General features: G+C 35.6%; 1 protein-coding gene and 1 long non-coding RNA gene across 2 annotated transcripts in view; one reads left to right on the top strand and one right to left on the bottom strand.

Moving 5' to 3' along the window:
• Positions 1-578: 578 nt before the first annotated feature.
• The window catches only part of myo15ab (myosin XVAb), a 73,518-nt gene continuing 51,586 nt past the window's right edge, over positions 579-22,510 (bottom strand). Inside the window, exons 48-67 of the mRNA XM_073949344.1 lie at positions 20,694-20,835; positions 20,466-20,577; positions 19,105-19,179; positions 16,956-17,161; positions 16,217-16,335; positions 16,033-16,105; positions 15,578-15,650; positions 15,398-15,471; positions 13,720-13,802; positions 13,501-13,631; positions 12,778-12,872; positions 10,329-10,406; positions 10,151-10,247; positions 8,430-8,590; positions 7,071-7,204; positions 5,160-5,293; positions 4,925-5,058; positions 3,062-3,202; positions 1,076-1,193; positions 579-806 (exon numbers count right to left, since the gene is read on the bottom strand). Of these exons, the coding sequence (XP_073805445.1) occupies positions 1,092-1,193; positions 3,062-3,202; positions 4,925-5,058; positions 5,160-5,293; positions 7,071-7,204; positions 8,430-8,590; positions 10,151-10,247; positions 10,329-10,406; positions 12,778-12,872; positions 13,501-13,631; positions 13,720-13,802; positions 15,398-15,471; positions 15,578-15,650; positions 16,033-16,105; positions 16,217-16,335; positions 16,956-17,161; positions 19,105-19,179; positions 20,466-20,577; positions 20,694-20,835 (2,164 nt within the window). The 3' untranslated portion in view covers positions 579-806; positions 1,076-1,091. The remainder of the gene's footprint in view (positions 807-1,075; positions 1,194-3,061; positions 3,203-4,924; positions 5,059-5,159; positions 5,294-7,070; positions 7,205-8,429; positions 8,591-10,150; positions 10,248-10,328; positions 10,407-12,777; positions 12,873-13,500; positions 13,632-13,719; positions 13,803-15,397; positions 15,472-15,577; positions 15,651-16,032; positions 16,106-16,216; positions 16,336-16,955; positions 17,162-19,104; positions 19,180-20,465; positions 20,578-20,693; positions 20,836-22,510) is intronic.
• On the top strand, positions 20,494-21,950 carry LOC137495406 (uncharacterized). Its single transcript, XR_011015239.2, has 3 exons — positions 20,494-20,702; positions 21,422-21,511; positions 21,614-21,950. It is a non-coding gene; the product is annotated as an uncharacterized lncRNA (long non-coding RNA).

The following is a 22,510-nucleotide window of genomic DNA, read 5'->3' as shown; positions in this document are numbered from 1 at the left end:
TGAAGACAAAGTATTTATAAGAATTAACAATTACAATGGTGTATTATCATAATAATAATATTTATTATTATTATTATTACTATAAATACCAATTTGTTTACATAACAGTTTTATCATAAAAACTAGAATTTCCAAATGTTACCAAACAATATCTTATCCTCTGCATCCAGACAAACAAGTGCATAAGTCAGGATTATTTTATATATACTTACTGAGTTTAATGCATTTTCCTGGATATGCCTACAGATGTATTTAGCCATAACAGTATAACCATTGATCATTTCTATTTAAATAAATACACATTTATTGTTTAAAGTGGTTTTGTTCGTTTGAATGCAATCAATTCAGATTTATTGTTTAAAAAAATTGCTCATTTAAACTTAATCAAGAATTGTCCTTAAAATATGCAACAAAATAATCCAAATGCACAACTTGCAAGCTAGTTTAAACCCCTTTTTATACAAGAGACCTTATTCAATAACTAGATCATTATAACACCTATATGTGCTTAATATACAAGCTTCTCCAAAAATACAGCAAGAGCTCTGGAAAATAACAGTAGGACAAGTTACTGATGTGGGCTTTAACCAACAATATTTATTAAGAAAACTGTAAAAAAAACAACAAAATAATTATGAATAAAAATGTAAATACACGTAGGTCTCATGATAATGAACAGCTAAATGAACAAATTCACAACGAAAACAAACAAAAACTACATTTAATTACCTTGAAAACTACCCTTTCATCCATTTCTGAAAAGGTGCATTCATCCCGTGTTCTCCTGAGTAACATCTCTCTTCATTCTAACATACAAATTCAAGTTACAAGTGAAAATAAGCATTTAACACTTGATTACATTCACATTTCAAGTCTCAAGAAACAAATTGTGTATTCCAAAAGCAAGGCAAACAATGATTCATATAAGTATAAATAAGCATTCAGTACAAAAATAATGATTTTCATTCACTGCTTGTCTTTACGTAATCACAAAAAATACACATGATTAGTGCAAACATTGCATTAAGAGGTTTGGTGTAGACATGATTAGGTGATGGAAATAAAGCATCGTAACTGTGCGTGTGGTTTTGTTACAGCATGGTGATTTCACTGGGTGGCAGAGTGAGTCTCTTCTCTCGGACAGAAAGCATATTCTCGATGTGCATGGCGATAACTCGACACAGCTCCAGACCCTGCCAAACAACATATGCAGTCATAAATCTCTCATTCATATGTAAAGGAATTCTGCAAGTCATATGAGGGGTAAATTAAAGACTATTTAAGATCTTTTTAATACCAACAAAAAAAATGAGGAAAATAATACAGCTATATGTTGAGAACTACGTATTAACTCCAGCTCCTCATGTGCTTCCTAGACATTATACATTAGTGGTGTAACAGATGACAAGTCTCATGGTTCGGATCACATTGCAGTTTTTGAATCACAGATCGGACCATTTTTTTGGATCAGCCAAACCAGGAGACAAATTTATTTTGCTTTCCAATTATTTCAAAAACAGTAAGACATGAAACGTTTGGTTTTACAAACAGCTCAGAGCCTGTAATTTTAAAGAGCCCCTATTATGGGTTATTGAAAATGACCTTCCTTGCAGTGTGTAGCACAGCTCTAAGTGAAGTGAAATATCCAGCTAAGTTTTAAATCTGAAAGTGTACCATGTTTAAAACTATTGATTCATCTTTAAAAGAGTTGACTCAGAGTGGTTCGAATGAATCGCACGATAACGAGTCTTTAGCTGTGTCAGCGTGACGTCGAAACAGAACTCAAGCTCCGCCCGTTTGTTGCACGCGCAGACCTGGGAAAATCGAAACCCCCGGCCCCGCCCACAAACACTGTAGAAAGAAAAGGAGGAAGAAGAACACTGTAGCAGATCCCGGCTGAATCAAGTCGAATAGACCCTGTGCTCTGAAGTGTGAGGGAAAGTTACTGTTACTTTTCTCTAGCCAAAGATGAGGCTGGCAAGAGTCAGTGGTTTAAGTTTATTTTTGCAAAAACACCTTAGCATTACAGCCCCAGCCTTGTGTTGTGTTCCCGTCCTTTTTCTGACGAGTGCTTCAGCAATCTACACACTTACAATGGAGGATTCATCAGCTGTGTGTTAAAGGATGGGTCAGAAAAGACTATTGATGTATGGGACTTTGTCAGAGCTTGACAGGAACTTTTCAGTACACAGTTCATGGACCAGTTCCTTCCTCCATTTCACAAGTGTAAGTAAGTGCGATTAAAATGGTTGCCTCCTTGTTTTCTCTAGCTTGCAAGTTATGTATTTTATTGTGTTTTGTTACTTGTAACCGCTTGTACTGTTTTTGGTAACTCTTTATTTTCATATATCACGTGTAAATCCACATTGAAAACGCGTCACGTGCCACTTTGTATCAGGGGTGTCGAAACTCGATCCTGCATATTTTCGTTCCAACCCCAATTAAAGACACCTGAACCAGCTAATCAAGCTCTTTCTAGGCATACTAGAAACTTCTAGGCAGGTGTGTTGAGGAAGTTGGAGCTTAGCTATGCAGGACACCGGCCCTCCAGGACCGAGTTTGGACATCCCTGGTTTACAAGAATAATTCTTGAAAAACTGGGTCAGTGGACCAATCAGCGCAGATTAGCTTCGCTGAACAAGATTATCATGGAATAATAATGAGGTAAAAATAAATGCATATTATAAGACAATAAAAGTGTTTTTTGAGCCTGCATGCATATCAGCCTGTTGTTGGAGACCCTTAAACCAAAATATTCTCTTTTAAATGCAAAATAGGGGCTCTTTAAGTGGCATGTTTTTGGTGGCTCTAGGTTAAATAATGTAATTGCTACAACTTTCATTTTTGAGCATCAAGTGAAAGGCATATAACAGTGATTGAACAGTGATTTTTAGGATGCACACATGAACAGCAAAGTTTGTAGAGGTGAAACTTCACACACACACACACACACTCTCTCTAGATACTACAGAGATTCATTTTGCATCTTGTAAAAAGGGGCACAATAGGTCCCCTTTAAGACCTGCATCAAGCATGCTTCTGATGGTGTTAAATGTGTTACCTGTTCCAGCTGTAACTGCGTGACTCTGTGGTTGGTCAAGTCTCCTATAAGGACGTCTACATAAGGGTAACTGGATCCAGCGCTGGGCCGCTGTGTGTGAGCTGACTGAACCTGCTTCAGCTGCACCTTCACCTGCACCTCCTGACAATACAAATTCAAATGCAAGTCTGATACCTTTGGAAGTCTTTGCCACTGAAAAGGGGCTGTGCAATATTATTAGCCCCCCGTTCATTTTTTTCCCAATTTCTGTTTAATGGAGAGAAGATTTATTTAACACATTTCTAAACATAATAATTTTAATAACTCATTTCTAATAACTGATTTATTTGATCTTTGCCATGATGACAGTAAATAATATTTGACTAGATATTTATCAAGACACTTCTATATAGCTTAAAGTGACATTTAAAGACTTAACTAGGTTAAATAAGTTAACTAAGCAGGTTAGGGTAATTAGGCAAGTATTGTATAACGATGGTTTGTTCTGTAGCCTATCGAAAAAAAGTTAGCTTAAATGGGCTAATAATTTTGTCTATAAAATAGCTTTTAAGAAATTAAAAACTGCTTTTATTCTTGCCTAAATAAAGCAAATTATACTTTTTATGGAAGAAAAAATATTATCAGACATACGATGAAAATTCCCTTGCTCTGTTATAACTCTGTTAACGTCATTTGGGAAATATTTAAAAAAGAAAAAAAAAATCAAAGGGGGGCAAATAATTCCGACTTCAACTGTATATCATATGGACAAAATAAAAATGTCATTGTTTCATATTATGAATTATTGTTTATTTTGTTATGTACGAGTACTTTTTCATCATAAACATGGTATAATGATGGTGTTCAGGGGGTAAAATCATACATTTTCATACAAATGAAGTTTGTACAAATTAGTCACTTTCTGAAAATACATTACAAAAAGTTACATTTCCTCATGAGATCGGGCTGGTTATAGAGGTCTATATGAGATGATAAACTACAATTCTTCTTTTTTTATTGAACAAATGTCATTTAAAAGGTAACAATTTATAAAACTGCTCTGAGATCACTGGTTTATGGTTTGACAGGATTCATCATGATCATCTTCTAACAGTGAAGGTGAACCACTGAAACTACAAAATGTTTAGAAATACTTATCATTTATATTTTACATTCTTTTTTCTCTTCCAAATATGGTTACATTTAAAGCATTTAGTGTTTTTTAACATTATTTTCTTAATTAAATCATAAATGGTTACTTACAGTTGAAGTCAGAATGATTAGCCCCCCTTTAAATTTTTTCCCGTTTTCAAATATATAACAGAGGAAGGACATTTTCACAGTATGTCTGATAATATTTTTTCTTCTGGAGAAAGTCTTATTTGTTTTATTTTTATTTTGGCTAGAATAAAAGCAGGTAATTTTTTTTTAAACACTTTAAGGTCAAAATTATTAGCCCCTTTAAGCTGTATTTTATTTCGATAGTCTACAGAACAAACCATCATTATACAATACCTTGCCTAATTACCCTAACCTGCCTAGTTAACCTAATTAAGCCTTTAAATGTCACTTTAAGCTTTATAGAAGTGTCTTGAAAAATATTTAGTCAAATATTATTTACTGTCATCATGGCAAAGATAAAATAATTCAGTTATTAGCAATGAGTTATTAAAACTATAATGTTTAGAAATGTGTTGGAAAAAAAAATCTTCTCTCCGTTAAACAGAAATTGGGGAAAAAAATAAACAGGGGGTCTAATAATTCTGACTTCAACTGTATATGCAAATCCACATTTTATTTAAAGTTTGACGTAAGGAGAATTCCAAAGTAAATTTAAACACAGTTTTTTCATGGCATGCGTATGTGTGTTTGTGTCATACGCACATGAGTGTCTTTGTGCAGGAAGTGCAGTCCGTTTTGATTGACAGCAAGGATGCATGGTGCTGATATGGTGTTGTTGCTGCTGCTTTGGATGTAAAAGAAGGACGAGCCAAACATGGGAAAGGCACAAACCAAACCTGAAGTGCACACAGAAACAAAGCACAGTGCACTTTTGTCATATCTGCTAATAAAAAGGTAAGAAGTGAATAATGTTTTGAGCGTAGCAAGAATAAAATACCCAGGAACTGGGATCTGGCCTGGTGAGGGTTCAGGCTCTGGACAGCATGCACATGTTGAGCAACCAGTTGCATCCACTGCTGAGGGATCTGCCTGCCAAAAATCTCAACCGGGATGTACTCCATCAGCTCATGACTAGAGGAAGAGAAAGTACAGAATCAATATGCTCTAAATGAAAATAAATGGAAAGATAGTTTTCTTAGAAAAATCCCAGAGGAACACCAGAGGTTACTCTTCGTTAGCATTTCAACTTTATCTTAGATGTTACTTGTAAAAATACCACAGGAAACATGCATTACTAATCAAAGGTTTGGAGTCAGTAGTTAGAAAATGTATTCAATTAATCTGAAGTGAGGGTGTCATGGTGGCTCAGTGGGTAGCACAATTGCCTCACAACAAGAAGGTCAAGCCCCTGCTGGGCCAGTTGGCATTTCTGTGTGGAGTTCACATATTCTCCCTGTGTTGGCGTGAGTTTTCTCCGGGTGCTCCGGTTTCCCCCACAAGTCCAAAGACATGCACTATAGGTGAATTGGGTAAGCTAAATTGTCAGTAGTGTATGAATGCAAGAGAGTATGGGTGTTTCCCAGTGTTGGGTTGCAGCTGGAAGGGTATCTGCTGTGTAAAACTAATGCTGAATAAGTTGGCAGTTCATTCCACTGTGGCGACCCCTGATATATAAAGGGACTAAGCCGAAAAGAAAATGAATGAATGAATGAATGAATCTGAAGTGACATTATTAGTGTTACAAATAAAAATCTAATAATATTATTATTAATAAAATAATACATTTTTTTATTTTAGTGACAATAATAATAATAGAATTTATTCAGCATGTTTGCAATCAATTAATCTGAAGCAACAATAATAGGTGTTTCAAATTATCTCTATTTCATATTAATGCTGAAAATGTAATAATAATAATAATATTAATCATATTTTTATTAATGTGAATAAGAATAAAATAATAATACAATTTATTAATTTTAATGACAATAATAATAATAATATAATTTATTCAGCATGGATGCATTCAATTAATCTGAAGCAACAATAATAGTGTTACAAATAATCTTTTTTATATTAATGCTGAAAATATATTTTAGAAACTCCTGAAAAATGTATTAAAAAAATCCTGAAAAATATTAGATAGCAAAAAACTGTTTTTAACTTGAATAATAATAAAAATGTCTAATGTTGCATGAAATTTTTATTGAAAATAGTCATATATACATCGTATGAGTCAAAATGATGGATTTTTCTTTTAAGCTAAACATCATTTGAATATTTAGTCAAGATCATGTTGCATGGAGATATTTTGTATCTTTCATATTGTTAATATAAAAATAGTTTTTTGATTAGTAATGTACAAAGTTAAGTACTTACCAACATGGGGAAAACATGCAAACTCCACATAAAAATGGCAACTGGCCCAGCCTGTACACAAACCAGTGACCTTCTTGCTGTGAGGCAACAATGCTAACCACTGAGCCACCATGTCACCCATCATGTGACATAAACCTCAATAAAAAACCCTGATACTTATGACTGGTTTTGTGGTCCAGGGTCATATATCAGAATGATTTCTGTAGGATCATGTGAGAAAGACTGGAGTATTGAGGCTAAATATTCAACACTGAATCACAAGAATCAATGACATTTAAATTATAAACTGTATACATTTTTTTACAATCTTTCAATTTTTGCTGTTTGAGACATTGCTGATCCTAAACCTTTAAACATACAGTAAAATCACAGAACTGTAAAATCTTGTCTAAGAAGAATCTGAGAAATGTGGACTGATGCTGAAATTCTATTGCGGTGGATTGCCACAGTCAGAATGTACGCGTATGTAAGAGATGTTCAGGTATGTTTATACAAATAAAGTCAGATAAAGAACGATTAAAAAACATACATAGTAGGAGTGTAGAGACTGTCTTTGGCTCGGTGTTGAAGAGCAGCGAGTTTGGCAAACTGGTTAAACTGCTGTTCGCTGATCTTTCCCTGAGGTACAATATTCAACAGACCCTTCAGATAGTCTGGCAGAACCTGCGCAAACACAAACACACACAGTTTAATAGGATTGTACAGACATATATTTGACATTTTTTAATAATAATGTGCTGTTCAGCATTTCAATAATGTTGACACACACAGTAAAATGTGCTCCAGCAATCTGATGCATTTACATCACTGTTCTAAAGCTTAGGGTTGTAGAAATTTGACCAAAGATGCTGTTAATGAATAAATATTATTATAATTTACAAGAATTTCTATTTCAGAATTATCAGAATCAGTTTTATTGCCAAGTGTACTTCACACCCGCAATGAATTTCTTTTGGCTACAGAAGCTTCCAGTGTACATAAAGTGACAAGTGACAACACAAAATAAATATGAGAAAAAAAGATGATAAACATTAAACAGAGATGCAGTTAGTCAAAAATTCTGGATGTTGAATTGTATGTAGAGATTAGTTATAAATATACAGGTTATAAGGTGCTGTGTACAAATGCGTATGAGAAAGTATTGCACATTTATTGCACAGTAGGGGAATATTTAACTGTTCTTGAGGTAGAGATGGCCTGAGGAAAGAAACTTTTCCTGTGTCTGGCTGTTTCTTTGCTTGGTGTTCTCGAGCGCCGACCAGACAGTAACAGTTCGAACAGGTAGTGTGCTGGGTGCCATGTAGGAAGGATTAGCAGTCCGGATTATTCGCTGTAGTCTACGGAGGATGGTTTAGGTGTAACCCCGCCGGTTCTACACCGCCCAACCTGCTCCGAGCTGGGATCGAACAAGCGACCTTCCGCATGGGAGTCAGTTGCTCTACCAAGGAGGCTAAATACCATGGCCTCTAGCGTCTGTTGCTAGAGCACCTTTAGAGGTCAGAGGAGTGAAGTTTACCTGCACAGCACACACTAGCTGGCCTCCGTTACATAGGCAGCTGAGCTGAACCAGACGGTGATTGAAGTGCAAAGTATTTAATAATTATACTAATTATTTTATTATTATATTTTAGCATTATCAATTCTTTCTCTGTCACGTCTGTACAATTTAATGCGTTCTTACTTAATGAAAATGCTATTTTCCCCCAACTTTTAAACAATAGTGTACTTGATATGTCATGATTATTTTCTTAAAACTGTGCCTGAGCAGATGCAGTGCCAGAACATGTCTAAAGTCAGCTTTTATTCTTCCCTCAATGAAAGTTAAATACTGGAGTATGAACATTGACAGGACAATGTGGTGGCTCAAATGAATTATTAGATGCCCTGCCTGGTTATAGTGCATGGTGACACAGAGTTCGTTGTCAAACTTGAGCGGATGAGCCCAGATGACCCGTCTGAACCAGAAGCTGTAGTTGGCATCGATCTGCTCTGCCTCTGTTGCGATGTCTAATATATATTCTCTCTTGTTGAGTGGACGCACATTCTGACCTGGATAAAACACCAAAACATACGAGTTAATTATATAGATACAGTTAAAGAATTATTATCCCAACTGAATTATCAGCCACTTTTTATTTTTTCCCCAATTTATGTTTAATGCAGAGAAGATTTTTTCAACACATTTATAAACATAATAGTTTTAATAACTCATTTCTAATAACTGATTTATTTGATCTTTGCCATGATGACAGTAAATAATATTTGACTAGATATTTTTCAAGATACTTCTATACCTGTCAGACCTTATCAGACCTTTATAGAATAAAACAAAAACATTTCATTCAAACCCATACCTAATGAAACAAGCTAAATTCAGAAAATATCTCAAAAAAAGTGTTTTTTTTCTGCAAAAGCTAAAGATATGTTTAACATATATATTAGGTGTAATAAAAAAATCATATGTGTAAACTGTAACAAACCCCTCTCAATTTTTGTTTATAAATATATGTGCATCACAAATATGAGAACTATGGCTCATTGTGCCTGAACATGTTTTAACCAAGCCGCAACCTCCCGCTCTCCCTTGTGAAGCCAATACAGAAGAACTGAAAATGCAATTCACTGACTCTCCTTTGGGGGCTGGATCCAGGAAATTCAGATATTCTCTGAGTGCAATACCCTAGTAGCAAAGAATTCTGGCCCAGATTTGTCAAAAAGCTGGCACAGCAGGCATTCATCTGGCCCTGGCATACAGCATGTGGGCCAAACATGGCCCGGGTTTGGCAGAGGTGGCACCGTTTTTAAGGCGGCACACAAGATTTGGGCCAGATGAAAAACGTAGTATTTGGCCCAGATTAAAAAATTTGATAAGTGGGCCATGTGAGTTTGGCCAGTCTTGACCCACATTTAAAATACACTAAAATCATTTTTGAGTAAAGAAAAAAAATTCTACCAATCAGGTCACTTTGAGAAAAAGCGTGCCCATAGTGTGCCTAAAGCGCATCACTCCATGGGTTTATCAATTTCATTGCAATCGTGACACACCAACCTATCTGGCCCAGTTCAGGCCCAGTTATGAGTTATTAACTTGGCTGAGACTTGGCCCAGATATGGTCTGTGTTTGGCCCTTGTCTGGAAGCCAGATTTGGTCCAGTCATGTACCGTAATTCACTGCGGCATGTGGGCCAAGCAAAACCTGATTGTGTGGGTCAGAGCTGGGCCAGAGAAATTTTGCTATGTGGGTAGTAAATTGGCTAATTTTACAGCTGATAAAAACATCTTACAGCCTGGTATAAAAAATGGTTTTGGTGCAAATAGCTAATATTACCCTTCATGACAACTGTGAGGGGGTGAATATTTATAACTCATCCATTTCGTTTTTATTAAGTTTTATTAAGTCTGCATAATTAAGGGCGTGGCTACTTGAGTGACAGCTAGGTCTCGCTGCTCACTGTCTCATCTCCTTAGCTGATTAGCCGTTAATTAGTCGTGCGTTTAGTCTATGCTTCTAACCACTGAACCACAGGATGTACAATGCAGAATAACACACTGATCAATATCCAGTTGTTAGTATTGACCATTATAGAGATGAAAAATCATCATCTGTACCTCTGTTGGTGACTATGAAAACTGTGTATTCATCCATGGCCTCCAGCCTTTGTAAAGCCATCTCATAACACAACTCCTCTATGACATCCAGCGCCACCTGAACACACACCCATCACGTCAACATCGGTATTAATCTTAAAAAACAATCACATGCAGTAACACATATGAGGAGACCTACAGAGCAAGTTTTGATCTTCAAATGTCTCTCAATTCCTCCTGGAAAGAGAAAAAGCTGCCGCTTCGAGCTTCGACCAGCCTGAAAACACACATAAGAACAAAATAAATGTCTAATTCAAGCACATACACCATACCTGTCAACCCTCCCATCTTTCCCGGGATTCTCCTGTATTTTACAGTTCTATCCCACTATGATCCCGTAAAGATATTTGTCCCGGATTTTCAGTCTTTCTCTGAAGGGTGGCAAATAAACATTAAAGAGTCGAGCCTCCCTATACGCAACCCATACAGCCGAAACACCAGGGGCCACCCCTTGCTCTTAAATGTGAGTCTGTTCTGTCCTTTCGCTTTGCTTAGGCATAAAAACACTTTGAAATAGACATAAACACGGCGCGATTCCCTTCCTTTTCATTACAAGTGTCGTCTCCCCATCATATGCGATCCTCAAAACAGTCATAGCGCTGCATGACTGTCAGCTGACGCGCTCCAAAGTGATAAATAGACTGTTTCCCAAGCGGATTCTCGTGATTTGAAGCGAAGCAAAAGTCAGGGTTTTGGGTGCGTGTTTAAGCAGACATATACACATAATTAATAATATTAATATCTAAAGATGTTGATCTTGGTGTTTTTTTTTTCAAATGCAAGTAATTTCATCCTAAATGAGCATAAACCGTTCGAATGCTAACCGTAAAGCAGTCGAATGCTTTCATTTTAATGTTAGATGTGTGCATTTTTAAAGTGACACCTCTGTTATTAATGTAATTAAACGAAAAAATCTAAATAAATCATTCATTTGTTGCTCTTTAATCATATTGTGTAAGTTATCCAGTGAGGAAACGGCTAAAGAGATTTGATTCTATTTCATTATAATAGCTATTCATTTTAATAAGCTCAACTGTTTGCTAATTTATTTGCTGCTAATGTATACTATTTATTTTTTCTTTTGTAAATAATAATAATAAAACATATTACTGACCACTTAACTGTTCATTTACAACAAAACAGCTCCAAATGAGCATATTTAGTAATTTGGCGATTTTTTTAAAGGGGGTCATGGGGAATTCCTCATTTTCACATCCCAATGTTGACAGGTATGACATACACTACTGAACAGAAGACTGGTAAAAATGGTAAAAATAAGCTTTTGGTATTAAACCCTTAGGTATAATTTTTATATATATATAAATTACAGTACAATACAATACTACTGTGAACAAATAATACAATTTTATTACCATACTAACAAAATAAAAATGAGAAAAGTGTAAATTGTAACTTTAAATCACATCATTTAGACATTTCTTATCTCAAGATTTGGAACTTAACTCACAATTTTGAGTTTGCATCTGGCAATTCATACTTGCATTTAATTTATTTTTAATCTAAGAATTGTGGCATAAAACTGCAATTGCCTTTTTATTTTTGTATTCTGTAGCAGAAACATGCTTCTACAGTGTTCTACAATGTAATTTATTCCTGTGATGGTTAAGATTTATTTTTAGAAGAAGGATCATTCAGAAATCATACTGGTGTGCATTTTATGTGCAATTGTTTTTATGTGCATTGTTTCCATGTTTACATGGACATCAGTAATCTAATTAATTGCCTTAATCTGAATAAGGCACTAATATGATTAAGATGGTTACATGAGTTGCTTTTTGAATTTTCCTTTCATGACTGCATTTTACATGTTATAGCACATAATTCGATTACCGTCATTGCGTCACCACGCTATCCACATTTCCTCCGGACTTCATGTAATTTTTTTATTTGTCACCTTTTACTGCAGTTTGCCACTTTCACTTTTATTTAGGAACATTTCATGCCTATGACAAACGAGATATTGGATGCGACTGTGAACTGCTGGAAGAGTGTTGTTTTAATGGAATTTGATAGCTTACACCATATGGGAAAAAAATTCAGCATTTCGTGTGTCTATGATCCTTCTTTGACTCGGTAGGTGTAGAATATAGTGTCAAACAGCCATGTGTGTATAGAATTTCCTGTCACAAAATGCGGCAAAAATCCTACTCGATGATAATAGTTTAATTGCGATGTTTACATGTCTGTACTGCACGTCAATAATGCAACTAAAACAGACATTCTCCACAGTCTTAATACGATTTCTGTTTAGTTCGATTATGACTTAAGTTGGATTAAGGTAATTAAAAATCGCTGTTTACATAGTAGACTCCTAATCAGAGTATTGTCTTAATCATATTAAAATTGGATGACTTCCATGTAAAGTACTCACTGTTTTGTGAAAAATGCAATACATTTTCTCAGGATTCCTTGACTGATAAAAACAGTTTTTTCTTGGTAACAATGTATAATTTAATTTCTAAACAAATATTTTAACATCTTAAAGTACCCCAAACGATAGTGTCAGTAGTTTGTGTAAACAAAACAGAGGTGAGGTGGCATATGCAGGGATTTTTGTATTCATTTACCATGATGGCTTTAAGCTCCATGCTACTGGGGTAAACACTCCTGCCACCGAACTGAAACGTCTTCCTGAGGTTCTGCTCACAAGTTTTAGCAATTCCTGGAGATAATAAACAATAAAGGGGTAATATTAGATGATTGCTATACTATTTGAATATAGTATAGTTTAATATAGTATTATTGGATTGAAAATAGCTCACATATCATGCATTATAACAACACTGTAAATGCCCTTTTTTGATAGAAACAAAAATATACAATTTTCATGTGTCACTTATAATGCAAATGAGCTGCTTCTCCCCGCCCCCCGTTCCTCAATAGGGTGAAGCCTTTATAGCTTGTGCCTCTGTTACTCCATCAGTAGTAAACAAAACATCTACATGGGTTTAAAGCTGCGTCAGATTAAGCACCTGATAAATGGTGTTCTGATCACACAGGCATGAAATTGTGCGTTTATATTATTCTGTGAAACAGCTAAAACAACGTACACAGGCTCTTTTCTAATGGGCAAGTAATTATTTAAATTTGGAATATGTGTGTGTACATTTCCAGAAGAAAACTCATAACTAAAAATCAAGGTGTTTTTGTGTGCTTAGAAACAGTTCCCAATTACTGAAATGACTAGAGTGATTTGTGCTATCTATTGTTGCAGATTTTGTTTATGCTCCAATGGCAACATTAAGTACTGAAAGTGTACAATTCATAGAAGGACAATCGTGTATAATTACCATGAAAGTGCACTTCTGGACTCCTGCAGACGTCTCGTAGGAACTTGAGTAGGAAAGGCTTGAGCACTTCAGAACAGCGGTAAAATGCAGTGAGAATGTAGAGCAGGCGCCAGCCTTTCTGACAGCTGTCACTGCAATACAAAACACATGCAAAACACTCACATTCTCAGGCCGACACACAAAACAGACTCCAATCAAACAAGCAAAAGTGTAGCTCACGGTTTCGAGCTGGTATTGGCTGTGATCTGTTTGAGGACCTGACAGTACGCCTCATCCTTCATCAGTCCATATTCACCCGTTAACTACAAAAACAGTGAAGTATTTTAGTAAAAGTCAAGCTAAAACTATTGGTTACACATATCAGTTTCATTACTTAATGTTAATTTATTTATTTAGTAACATGAACTAATAATGAACAATACTGGTTCAGTATTTATTAATCATAGTTCAACATTTACTAATCCATTGTTAAAATCCAAAGTTGTGCTTTTCAAGAAAAAAATAAAGTACACCTAGGAAACAACCTCCTGGATGTACTTTATCCCACTTATTACATGGCTATTTCCCACAAAAAAATAAAAATTAGACACAAAATTACTGTTCTGAGCCATAATAGTTTATTAAACCTTTCAATTAAAGCAAAGCTAACAGAAACGAAACAGCTGATTATTTAGTCACAAGATGGCACCAAAATTGACAGAAACTAAACTAACCTAATAAAGCACATGTGTCAAACTCAGTTCCAAAAGGGCCGCAGCTCTGCACAGTTTAGTTCCAACCCTAATTAAACACACCTGATCAAACTAATTGCAGACATCCCAAGTCTCCCGGAAGTTGCAGGAGTATCCCTGAAATGCATAGACACTCCCGGATGCCCGCAAATGAATGATAATCTTCCGGAAATCGCATGTCTCCTGCCCGTACCTTAAATATGTGGCCCACCCTTCCCTCCACTGCATCCCTACTAGCTTTTCAGGTACGTCGTGCGCAACTCACCCCCACCGCTCTTCAAGTACGTCTCGCGCGCGCACACGCCCCCCTTCACAGATACGTCACTCACTACCCCCCACCCCCCTTTTTGAGCACACACTAATCCGCTACCTTAAGCAAATCAACTCTGTATCCCCCGGAAATGACTTTTTACTAACTTGGGATGTCTGTAATTGAGTCCTTCAGGCTTGTTTGAAACCTACAGGTAAGTGTGTTGGAGCAGGGTTGAAACTAAACTGTGCAGGGCTTCGGCCCTCCAGGAATTGAGTTTGACACCCCTGGAATAAAGCATAGACAAGCTACATATTATTCATTCACAAGATGGCGCCAAACAGTTCAAAACAGTCAAAAACAATGTTGTGACAGACAAGCAGATACATTTGAATGTGGATAAAGTATTTATATATTTATACTTTATTAATTCAATGCCACAAGAACAAGAGGTATTACATATTTAAATAGTTTTTTTTGACAGACAAAATATAAAAAATAGAAATTTACATGAATTTCTGAGCATTACATTGTTACTAATGTATACTAACGTGGATGTAAATATTTTGATTTGAAGTTATTCACTGATGGTCAAAGTGATTGAAGTTCCTAGATAAGCCTGCATTATTTAGAGGTTGTTAACCGGGAATAACATATCTTTGAAATGTCACAACTGACCAATCAGATGCTAGTATTCAATACAGCCTTGTAATAACATTAATTAATGCATAGTGAGTTAACATAAACTAATAATTAACTTTATTTTCATTAACTAATGTTTAGAAAGATTATTAAATACTGTGTTAAATGTATTGTTTGTTCATGTTAGTAAATACATCATCTAACATTAACTAATGAGCATTAACTAACTTATTGTAAAAATGTTACCCAAATATCAAACACAGCTGATTTTTACCTTCAGGAAAGTGCAAACCACAAACTGCTCTGATTGGCCTCTGAGAGGATGATCTCCCATGAACTTCATTATGGCTACACACAAACCAAACACACACACAAATAAACATTGAGATAATAATCATCATCTAACAAACATAATAAAACAGGCTGAGTAGATGTAAAGTATCTCTCATCTCACCTAGGAAAATTTCAGAAGCAACCCGGTTCATGTTGGGGTCAGTGAAGTCTATGAGGGATTCTAGGATGGGGTTCTGGAGAAAAACAGCAGCCATTTAAATGTTGAGGAAACATTTATTATTGGTTTAAAATTGTTAATATAAATTGGTGGAATACAGTGATACATTTTTCCATTTCTTTCATTTATTTTTTCAGGATTATTTAATAAATAAAAAATTAAAATAAGTAGCATTTATTTTAAATTAAATAAATAAATAAATAAATATTGTCTTTAGTTTAACTTTTGATCAGTTTAAAGCGTCTGAAATATATTTTTACCCCTGAAAACATTTTCTGACCCTAAACAGTAGTATTTCCACATATACATTTGCAAATGTATTATTTATTTATATAATATTTATTGTAATTTATGCTATATGTATGTTAAAATATGTTACATAGTGGGCAGGAAAGTACCTTGTTGAATTTCACCATCTCTGCAGGGTCTTTGCTTCCTTTACCTTTTTTGGACTTATCCCTGAATGAATCACTAATCAAATAAAAGAAAAGGATCAGGATTCAGTCGTGTGTTTAACTGTGCTGGGCTGATTTTGAATTAATAATTTATATATGTATATTATTATTACAGCAGCAATAGCACCTTTTGCTTCCATCTGATGTTCTAAAATATTTCCTGGCAAACTCCACCATATTGTACTGGCTGTCTAAAACAACATTTCCTTCAGCTTCAGAGTCACCGAAATCCCCGAATCCATCAGACTGGCCATTACAAAACACACAAGATTATTAATGCATGATCGGTCAAACATGTCAGTCAACTCCAATATCTAAAATCAGCCCTTACATTTATTCAAAGACTAAGCAAACATTGTAATCTGAGCAAAGTCCAAGATTTCATTTCAGCACTTTCATTAGCTGGGTTTGCATCATATCCAGTTGAAATAAGACTTATTAAGCCTCTTGAGTTATTAGTTAGAAGTATTAAAGAATTTTTTAAAGATACTACTGTGTGGAGTTTGCATGTTCTGCCTGTGTTGGTGTGGGTTTCCTCCAGGTGCTCCGGTTTCCCCCATAATTCCAAAGACATGAGCTATAGGTGAATTGGGTAGGCTAAATTGTCCGTAGTGTGTGTGTGTGTGTGTGTGTGTGTGTGTGTGTGTGTGTGTGTGTGTGTGTGAATGAGTGTGTGCGCGTGTTTCCCAGTGATGGGTTGCAACTGGAAGGGAATCCGCTACGTAAAACATATGCTGGATAAATTGACGGTTCATTCTGCTGTGGCGACCCCAGATTAATAAATGGACTAAGCCGAAAAGATAATGAATAAATAGTTTTAAGGGGGCTAATTATATTGACCATATTCTGACTTCAGCTGTATTTACCTCTAGTGAGGGGTCTAGCTCATGTGCAGCCGCAGTGGAGGCCACGGCAAGAGCGATTGCTCCTGATGCTGCCACTCGGCCCTGTCTGTCTCTCGGCTCATCTCTCCTTTCTGCCGGGAGCCCCAGGAAATCAGGAGCAGCTACAGGAACCACACACTCCATGGGAAACGCTCCACTCCGACCTTGAACCGCCCCATACCTCCAGCCTGAAAATAACATCCAGAACTAATTTACAACTAGACATTTTAGCAGAGGCTTTTGTCCAATGCGATTTACAATTGAGGAGGTATTCAGCGATTCAACAAGAAGAGGCAAAACACACAAGAAGTGATAATTATACACAGAAACTGCTAGTACTCAGAGAATTTAGCACTAGAGTAAGGAGGGGGAATTTTTTTTTTTTCATTATATTTATCATTAACAAGCTTACGTTGACCGTAAGTGTGGGGTTTATTGTGGTGGATTTATTTTTTCCCTACCAGACATCCTCTGTCATTTTACAACTGATTTAAAATTTTCATTTCTTTAATGATAAAAAAAAATTATACAGTGCATATACAGTGCTCTGTATATATGAGTACACTCCTCAGAAATTTGTCATTTAAATTAATTTTTCCTATAGGAAGTTTTGCAATATTATATTTGTGCATATGCATTAGATTAGTCAGTACCGAAGACAAATCTGTAGCTAATCTAATAAAATAACTCATGATAACGCTCCAAAAACTAGTCGCACAAATTTATATGTAAAGGAAAAATATATAAAAATAAAAAAAATAAAAAATAAATAAATAAATAAATAAATAAATAAATAAATATATATATATATATATATATATATATATATATATATATATATATATATATATATATATACATACATACATACATACATACACACACACATATATATATATATATATATATATAAAATTTTATATAAATATATAAAATTGTTTGATATATATATATATATATATATATATATATATATATATATCAAACAATTTTTAAATATTATTTTTAAAAATTTTGTAGTTTGTAATTTTTTTAGCAAAATTTGTGCATTAATTTAAATGTATTATCTTTATATTTATAAAGATGTTTGGGAACTAAAATATCATTTTAATAAATCTATTTGTTTAATAAATCTGTTTTGTTAAAACGCACCAAAATACATTGCATATATTCACTGAGAAATGGATAAAAATATAAATTTTTCAAAATAGGGTGTACTCTTTTATTATATATATATATAGTTGAAGTCAGAATTATTGGCCCCCCTGTTTATTTTTGTTCCAATTTCTGTTTAATGGAGAGAAGATTTTCTTCAACATATTTCTAAACATTATAGTTTTAATAACTCATTTCTAACAACTGATTTATTTTCTCTTTGCCATGATGACAGTAAATAATATTTAACTAGATATTTTTCAGACACTTCTATACAGCTTAAAGTGACATTTGAAGGCTTAACTAGGTTAATTAGGTTAACTAGGCAGGTTAGGGTAATTAGGCAAGTTATTGTATAATGATGGTTTGTTCTGTAGACAATCAAAAAAATTGCTTAAATGTCCTAATAATTTTGACTTTAAAATGTTTAAAAAAAAAATTAAAAAACTGCTTTTACTCTAGCCAAAATAAAGCAAATTAGACTTTTTCCATATTTATTTATTTAAAAAGAAAGAAAAAATCAAAGGGGGGCTAATAATTCTTACTTCAACTGTATATATAATCCTGAATTATGTTTTTTAACATATTAAAGTGTTCTGTTATGCCCTTCATACAAGGTTAAATGTCTCACACGCCATTTATTGTACTGTGCTGTAAATGCATATTTGTATTTTTTTATGTCTCCTTAATTACAGTTAAGCTTCTTTTCCCTGTCCCAAGCCTTTACAGCTTGTGCCTCAGTTACACATTGTAACTCGTGCATCTTTTAAGCTTAAATCTTTTGTCAGCTTTTTCTTGGTCAAACAGCAGCATTACACACTCAAAATAGTGAAAGCTTAGAGAACATAATAGGATCCCTTTTTATAAAGCATGTATGAAATAAATATCTATTTTTATCCCCTGAGAAAATATCTACAGTTTGGTTACACAATATAAGACATAAAAAATAATAAAAAAGTCTTGTTAAACGTCAAACCAAAGTCTGGTGTGCCTCTCTTCAGCTCCTCGAGGTAGATGACCTTTTTCTTCACAACGCAGCCGTAACTCTGACCTGAAACACAAACACACACGCACACCATGAAAATGTCACAGTTCTTCCTTTAAAGTGCACGCACAGCAGTTTATGTATAGCCATGATCGTGCACTTTACAAAAGCTCCACAGCCTCTCACTGACTTCCCGCAGTATCAGAGAGCCGATTTCCAAGGCTAACAGCGGTTTCTGTGATGAAATGTAAATATTTTGAGCTCAATTCTCGAATCTTTCACTGCACGGTCATTTTTAAGTGTTTGCTGACACAAAATTAAACAAATCAGGGATAAGAGCTGAGGCTTGTAAGCGTTTATAATGTGTAAAATTGTATTAAATTAATCAACAGGAGGCGACGCAGTGGCGCAGTAGGTAGTGCTGTCGCCTCACAGCAAGAAGGTCACTGGGTTGCTGGTTCGAGCCTCAGCTCAGTTGGTGTTTCTGTGTGGAGTTTGTATGTTCTCCCTGCGTTCGCGTGGGTTTCCTCCGGGTGCATCGGTTTCCCTCACAGTCCAGAGACATGCGGTACAGGTGAATTGGGTTGGCTAAATTGTCCGTAGTGTATGAGTGTGTGTGTGTATTTGTGTGTGGATGTTTTCCAGAGATGGGTTGTGGCTGGAAGGGCATCCGCTGCGTAAAAACGAGCTGGTTTAGTCAGCGGTTCATTCCGTTGTGGCGACCCCGGATTAATAGAGAGACTAAGCCGACAAGAAAATGAAACAGATCTAATACAGAGGGGCAGAGCATTCCACAACCTAGGACCAGCTACTGCGAAGGCACGGTCACCTCTGCATTTCATCCTCGACTTAGGGATGCATAACAATCTCTGGTTAGATGACCAAAGAGACCGACCAGGCTATATTGTATCTGCATGCAACATTTTCAATATGTACTGTATTCCTTCATTCATTTTCCTTCAGCTTAGTCCCTTATTTATCAGGGGTCGCCACAGCGTAATGAACCACCAACTTATCAGCATATGTTTGATGCAGCGGATGTCCTTCCAGCCGCAACCCAGTACTGGGAAACACCCATTCACACACACACTCATACACTATGGCCAATTTAGTTTATTCGATTCACCTATAGCGCATGTCTTTGGACTGTGAGGGAAACCAAAGCACCCAAAAAAACCCATGGGAACATGGGGAGGACATGCAAACTCCACACAGAAATGACAACTGACCCAGCTGGGACTTGAACCAGCGACCTTCTTGCTGTGAAGCAACAGTACTAAATACTGAGCCACCGTGTCACCTCATACTGTATTTTGTATTTTTTTCAAATTAAATTTGAGTGCATTTCTCACCCTCCTCTAATCCATCCATTGCCTGCAGACGAATGATATCTCCTTTATGGAAGTTCAGAAGAGATCTGTCCTCTGTGATGAAGTTTCTCTCTGCTACAACATACTCCGAGTCCTGTGAATGAGGTCAGAAGTAAGACGCTGTATGTTAACCCAAAATCAGAGGCGTCTTTGGCAGTGTAAAAGCACCTTAGGAACTGAGGAGAAGAGAATTCAAAGCCTCCTCTGTACCTTCTTGAGGTGAGAGATGAAGAGATCGACCATCTGTTTGATCTGAGGAGCTTTGGCGGAAAACAGAATCAATTTCTCATTCATCAGATTGAACTCCAGCATGTTTGGAGAGGGGATGGTCACAAATAAGATGTCCAGGTAACTGTGGGAGAGAGAGCCAGAGTTTATTAGAGCTTTTTACAAACGTAGCATATCACCTGTTTAAAGGCTCTACCCAGCAGGCACACAATGTCATACTTACTTACTCCTAGGGCCATTTTATATCAAAGTTGATATTTAGCCGCACCATATTGGTGTTTCGTAACATCTAGTTTTTATGAGGTGAGCTATTAGCCCAACACCCAACCACCAACCTGGAGGACCAGGACATAACACATGCACTACGTACAATTTAGCTTACCCAATTCACCTACAGTGCATGTCTTTAGACTGTGGGGGAAACCGGAGCACCTTGAGGAAACCCATGAACATGGGAAGAACATGCAAACTCCACACAGAAATGCCAACTGACCCAGCCTAGGCTCAAACCAGCAACTTTCTTGCTGTGAGGTGACAGCACTACCCACTGCACCACCGTGTCGCGCTAGATAATGCCATAAGGCGTTAATAATAGGTTAGATTTAGATTGGGACATCAGGTGACCAAAATGTCTAGCAAGCATCTAGGGACAATGTTATTTTGATGTCCTATACTGAGGTTAAATAACGTTGATATTTGGTTGATTTTAGGTTATGTTGGAAAGTGACCAAAATCCAACGTCGAGCAAACACCTTAAACCAACGTCATATTGACATCAAATACGGACATCTATTTGTCAGGTATGACAACTAAAATCCAACAACTGATAGATGGAATTGTGATAACATCCACATAATGTCAAGCTGTAACATCATTAGACATTAATATTTGGTTGATTTTAGGTTGGACGTTGGGCACTGGACACGTTGGACATGACGTCAGCCTGACGCTGGGTTCTGACCCATAACAAAATCCTGATCTAAGCGTACAACGTCAACCTGAAGTCATGTTGAAGTCCTGTGCCTGCTGGTATATATTGCAAACTGTTAAAAGTTTTCCTAAATGAACTTTTCGTATTATAAAGGGAAGAATGAAACCATTTGATAATTCTGTCACAATTGGATAATTTCCCCCCATCTAAAGTGACTGTTTATATGCACAATGAATATGAGGCAAGCAATTGCCTGTTGGTTTTTAGCAATATTTCTCCCAAAAAAATAAAAAATTCATTACAATCTCACACTCGTGGTTCTAAACTTTTAATCATTTATTTCATCTGTTGAATCAAAAAAAGATGTTCCGAAGAACGCTGAAAAATGCAGCCATTGACATCCATATTAGTTACAAAAAATATGAAAGTCAGTGGGTTTCGTTCAATAATACTTGCATACATGTTCCATATTTATGCTTCTCACAAAACATTTTTGCTTAAGTCACAAAATGTGTGTACACACAAGTTCTTTTTTTCATTAACAGGTTTTTTTCTCTCTCAATGCTGAAATAATAATGATTATTGAGTTGACCTTGTGTTCAATATAGGAATTATTTAGATATTTTAATGAGTAGGGCCAGACAGAAACAGATTTATGCGGAATGATTTTAGGAGTATCATAACTAAAAACTTAATATATTAAATAAAAAAATTATACCTTTTTTTAATTTAATGTTTACAATGCAAATCCAGTTAGATGCACTTATTTGGTAAACAAAGCAAGTCTCTTATATAATAAAACTACTAAAAGACAGAAAATATTACTTTACAAACTGTATTGTAAATAAATCATATGAACATTTTAATT

This window comes from Danio rerio, chromosome 1 (assembly GCF_049306965.1).
Source record: "Danio rerio strain Tuebingen ecotype United States chromosome 1, GRCz12tu, whole genome shotgun sequence".
NCBI classification, from domain to species: Eukaryota; Metazoa; Chordata; class Actinopteri; order Cypriniformes; family Danionidae; genus Danio; species Danio rerio.
The sequence above is the reverse complement of the archived record's forward strand: the minus strand, read 5'-3'. Positions and strand labels throughout refer to the sequence as shown.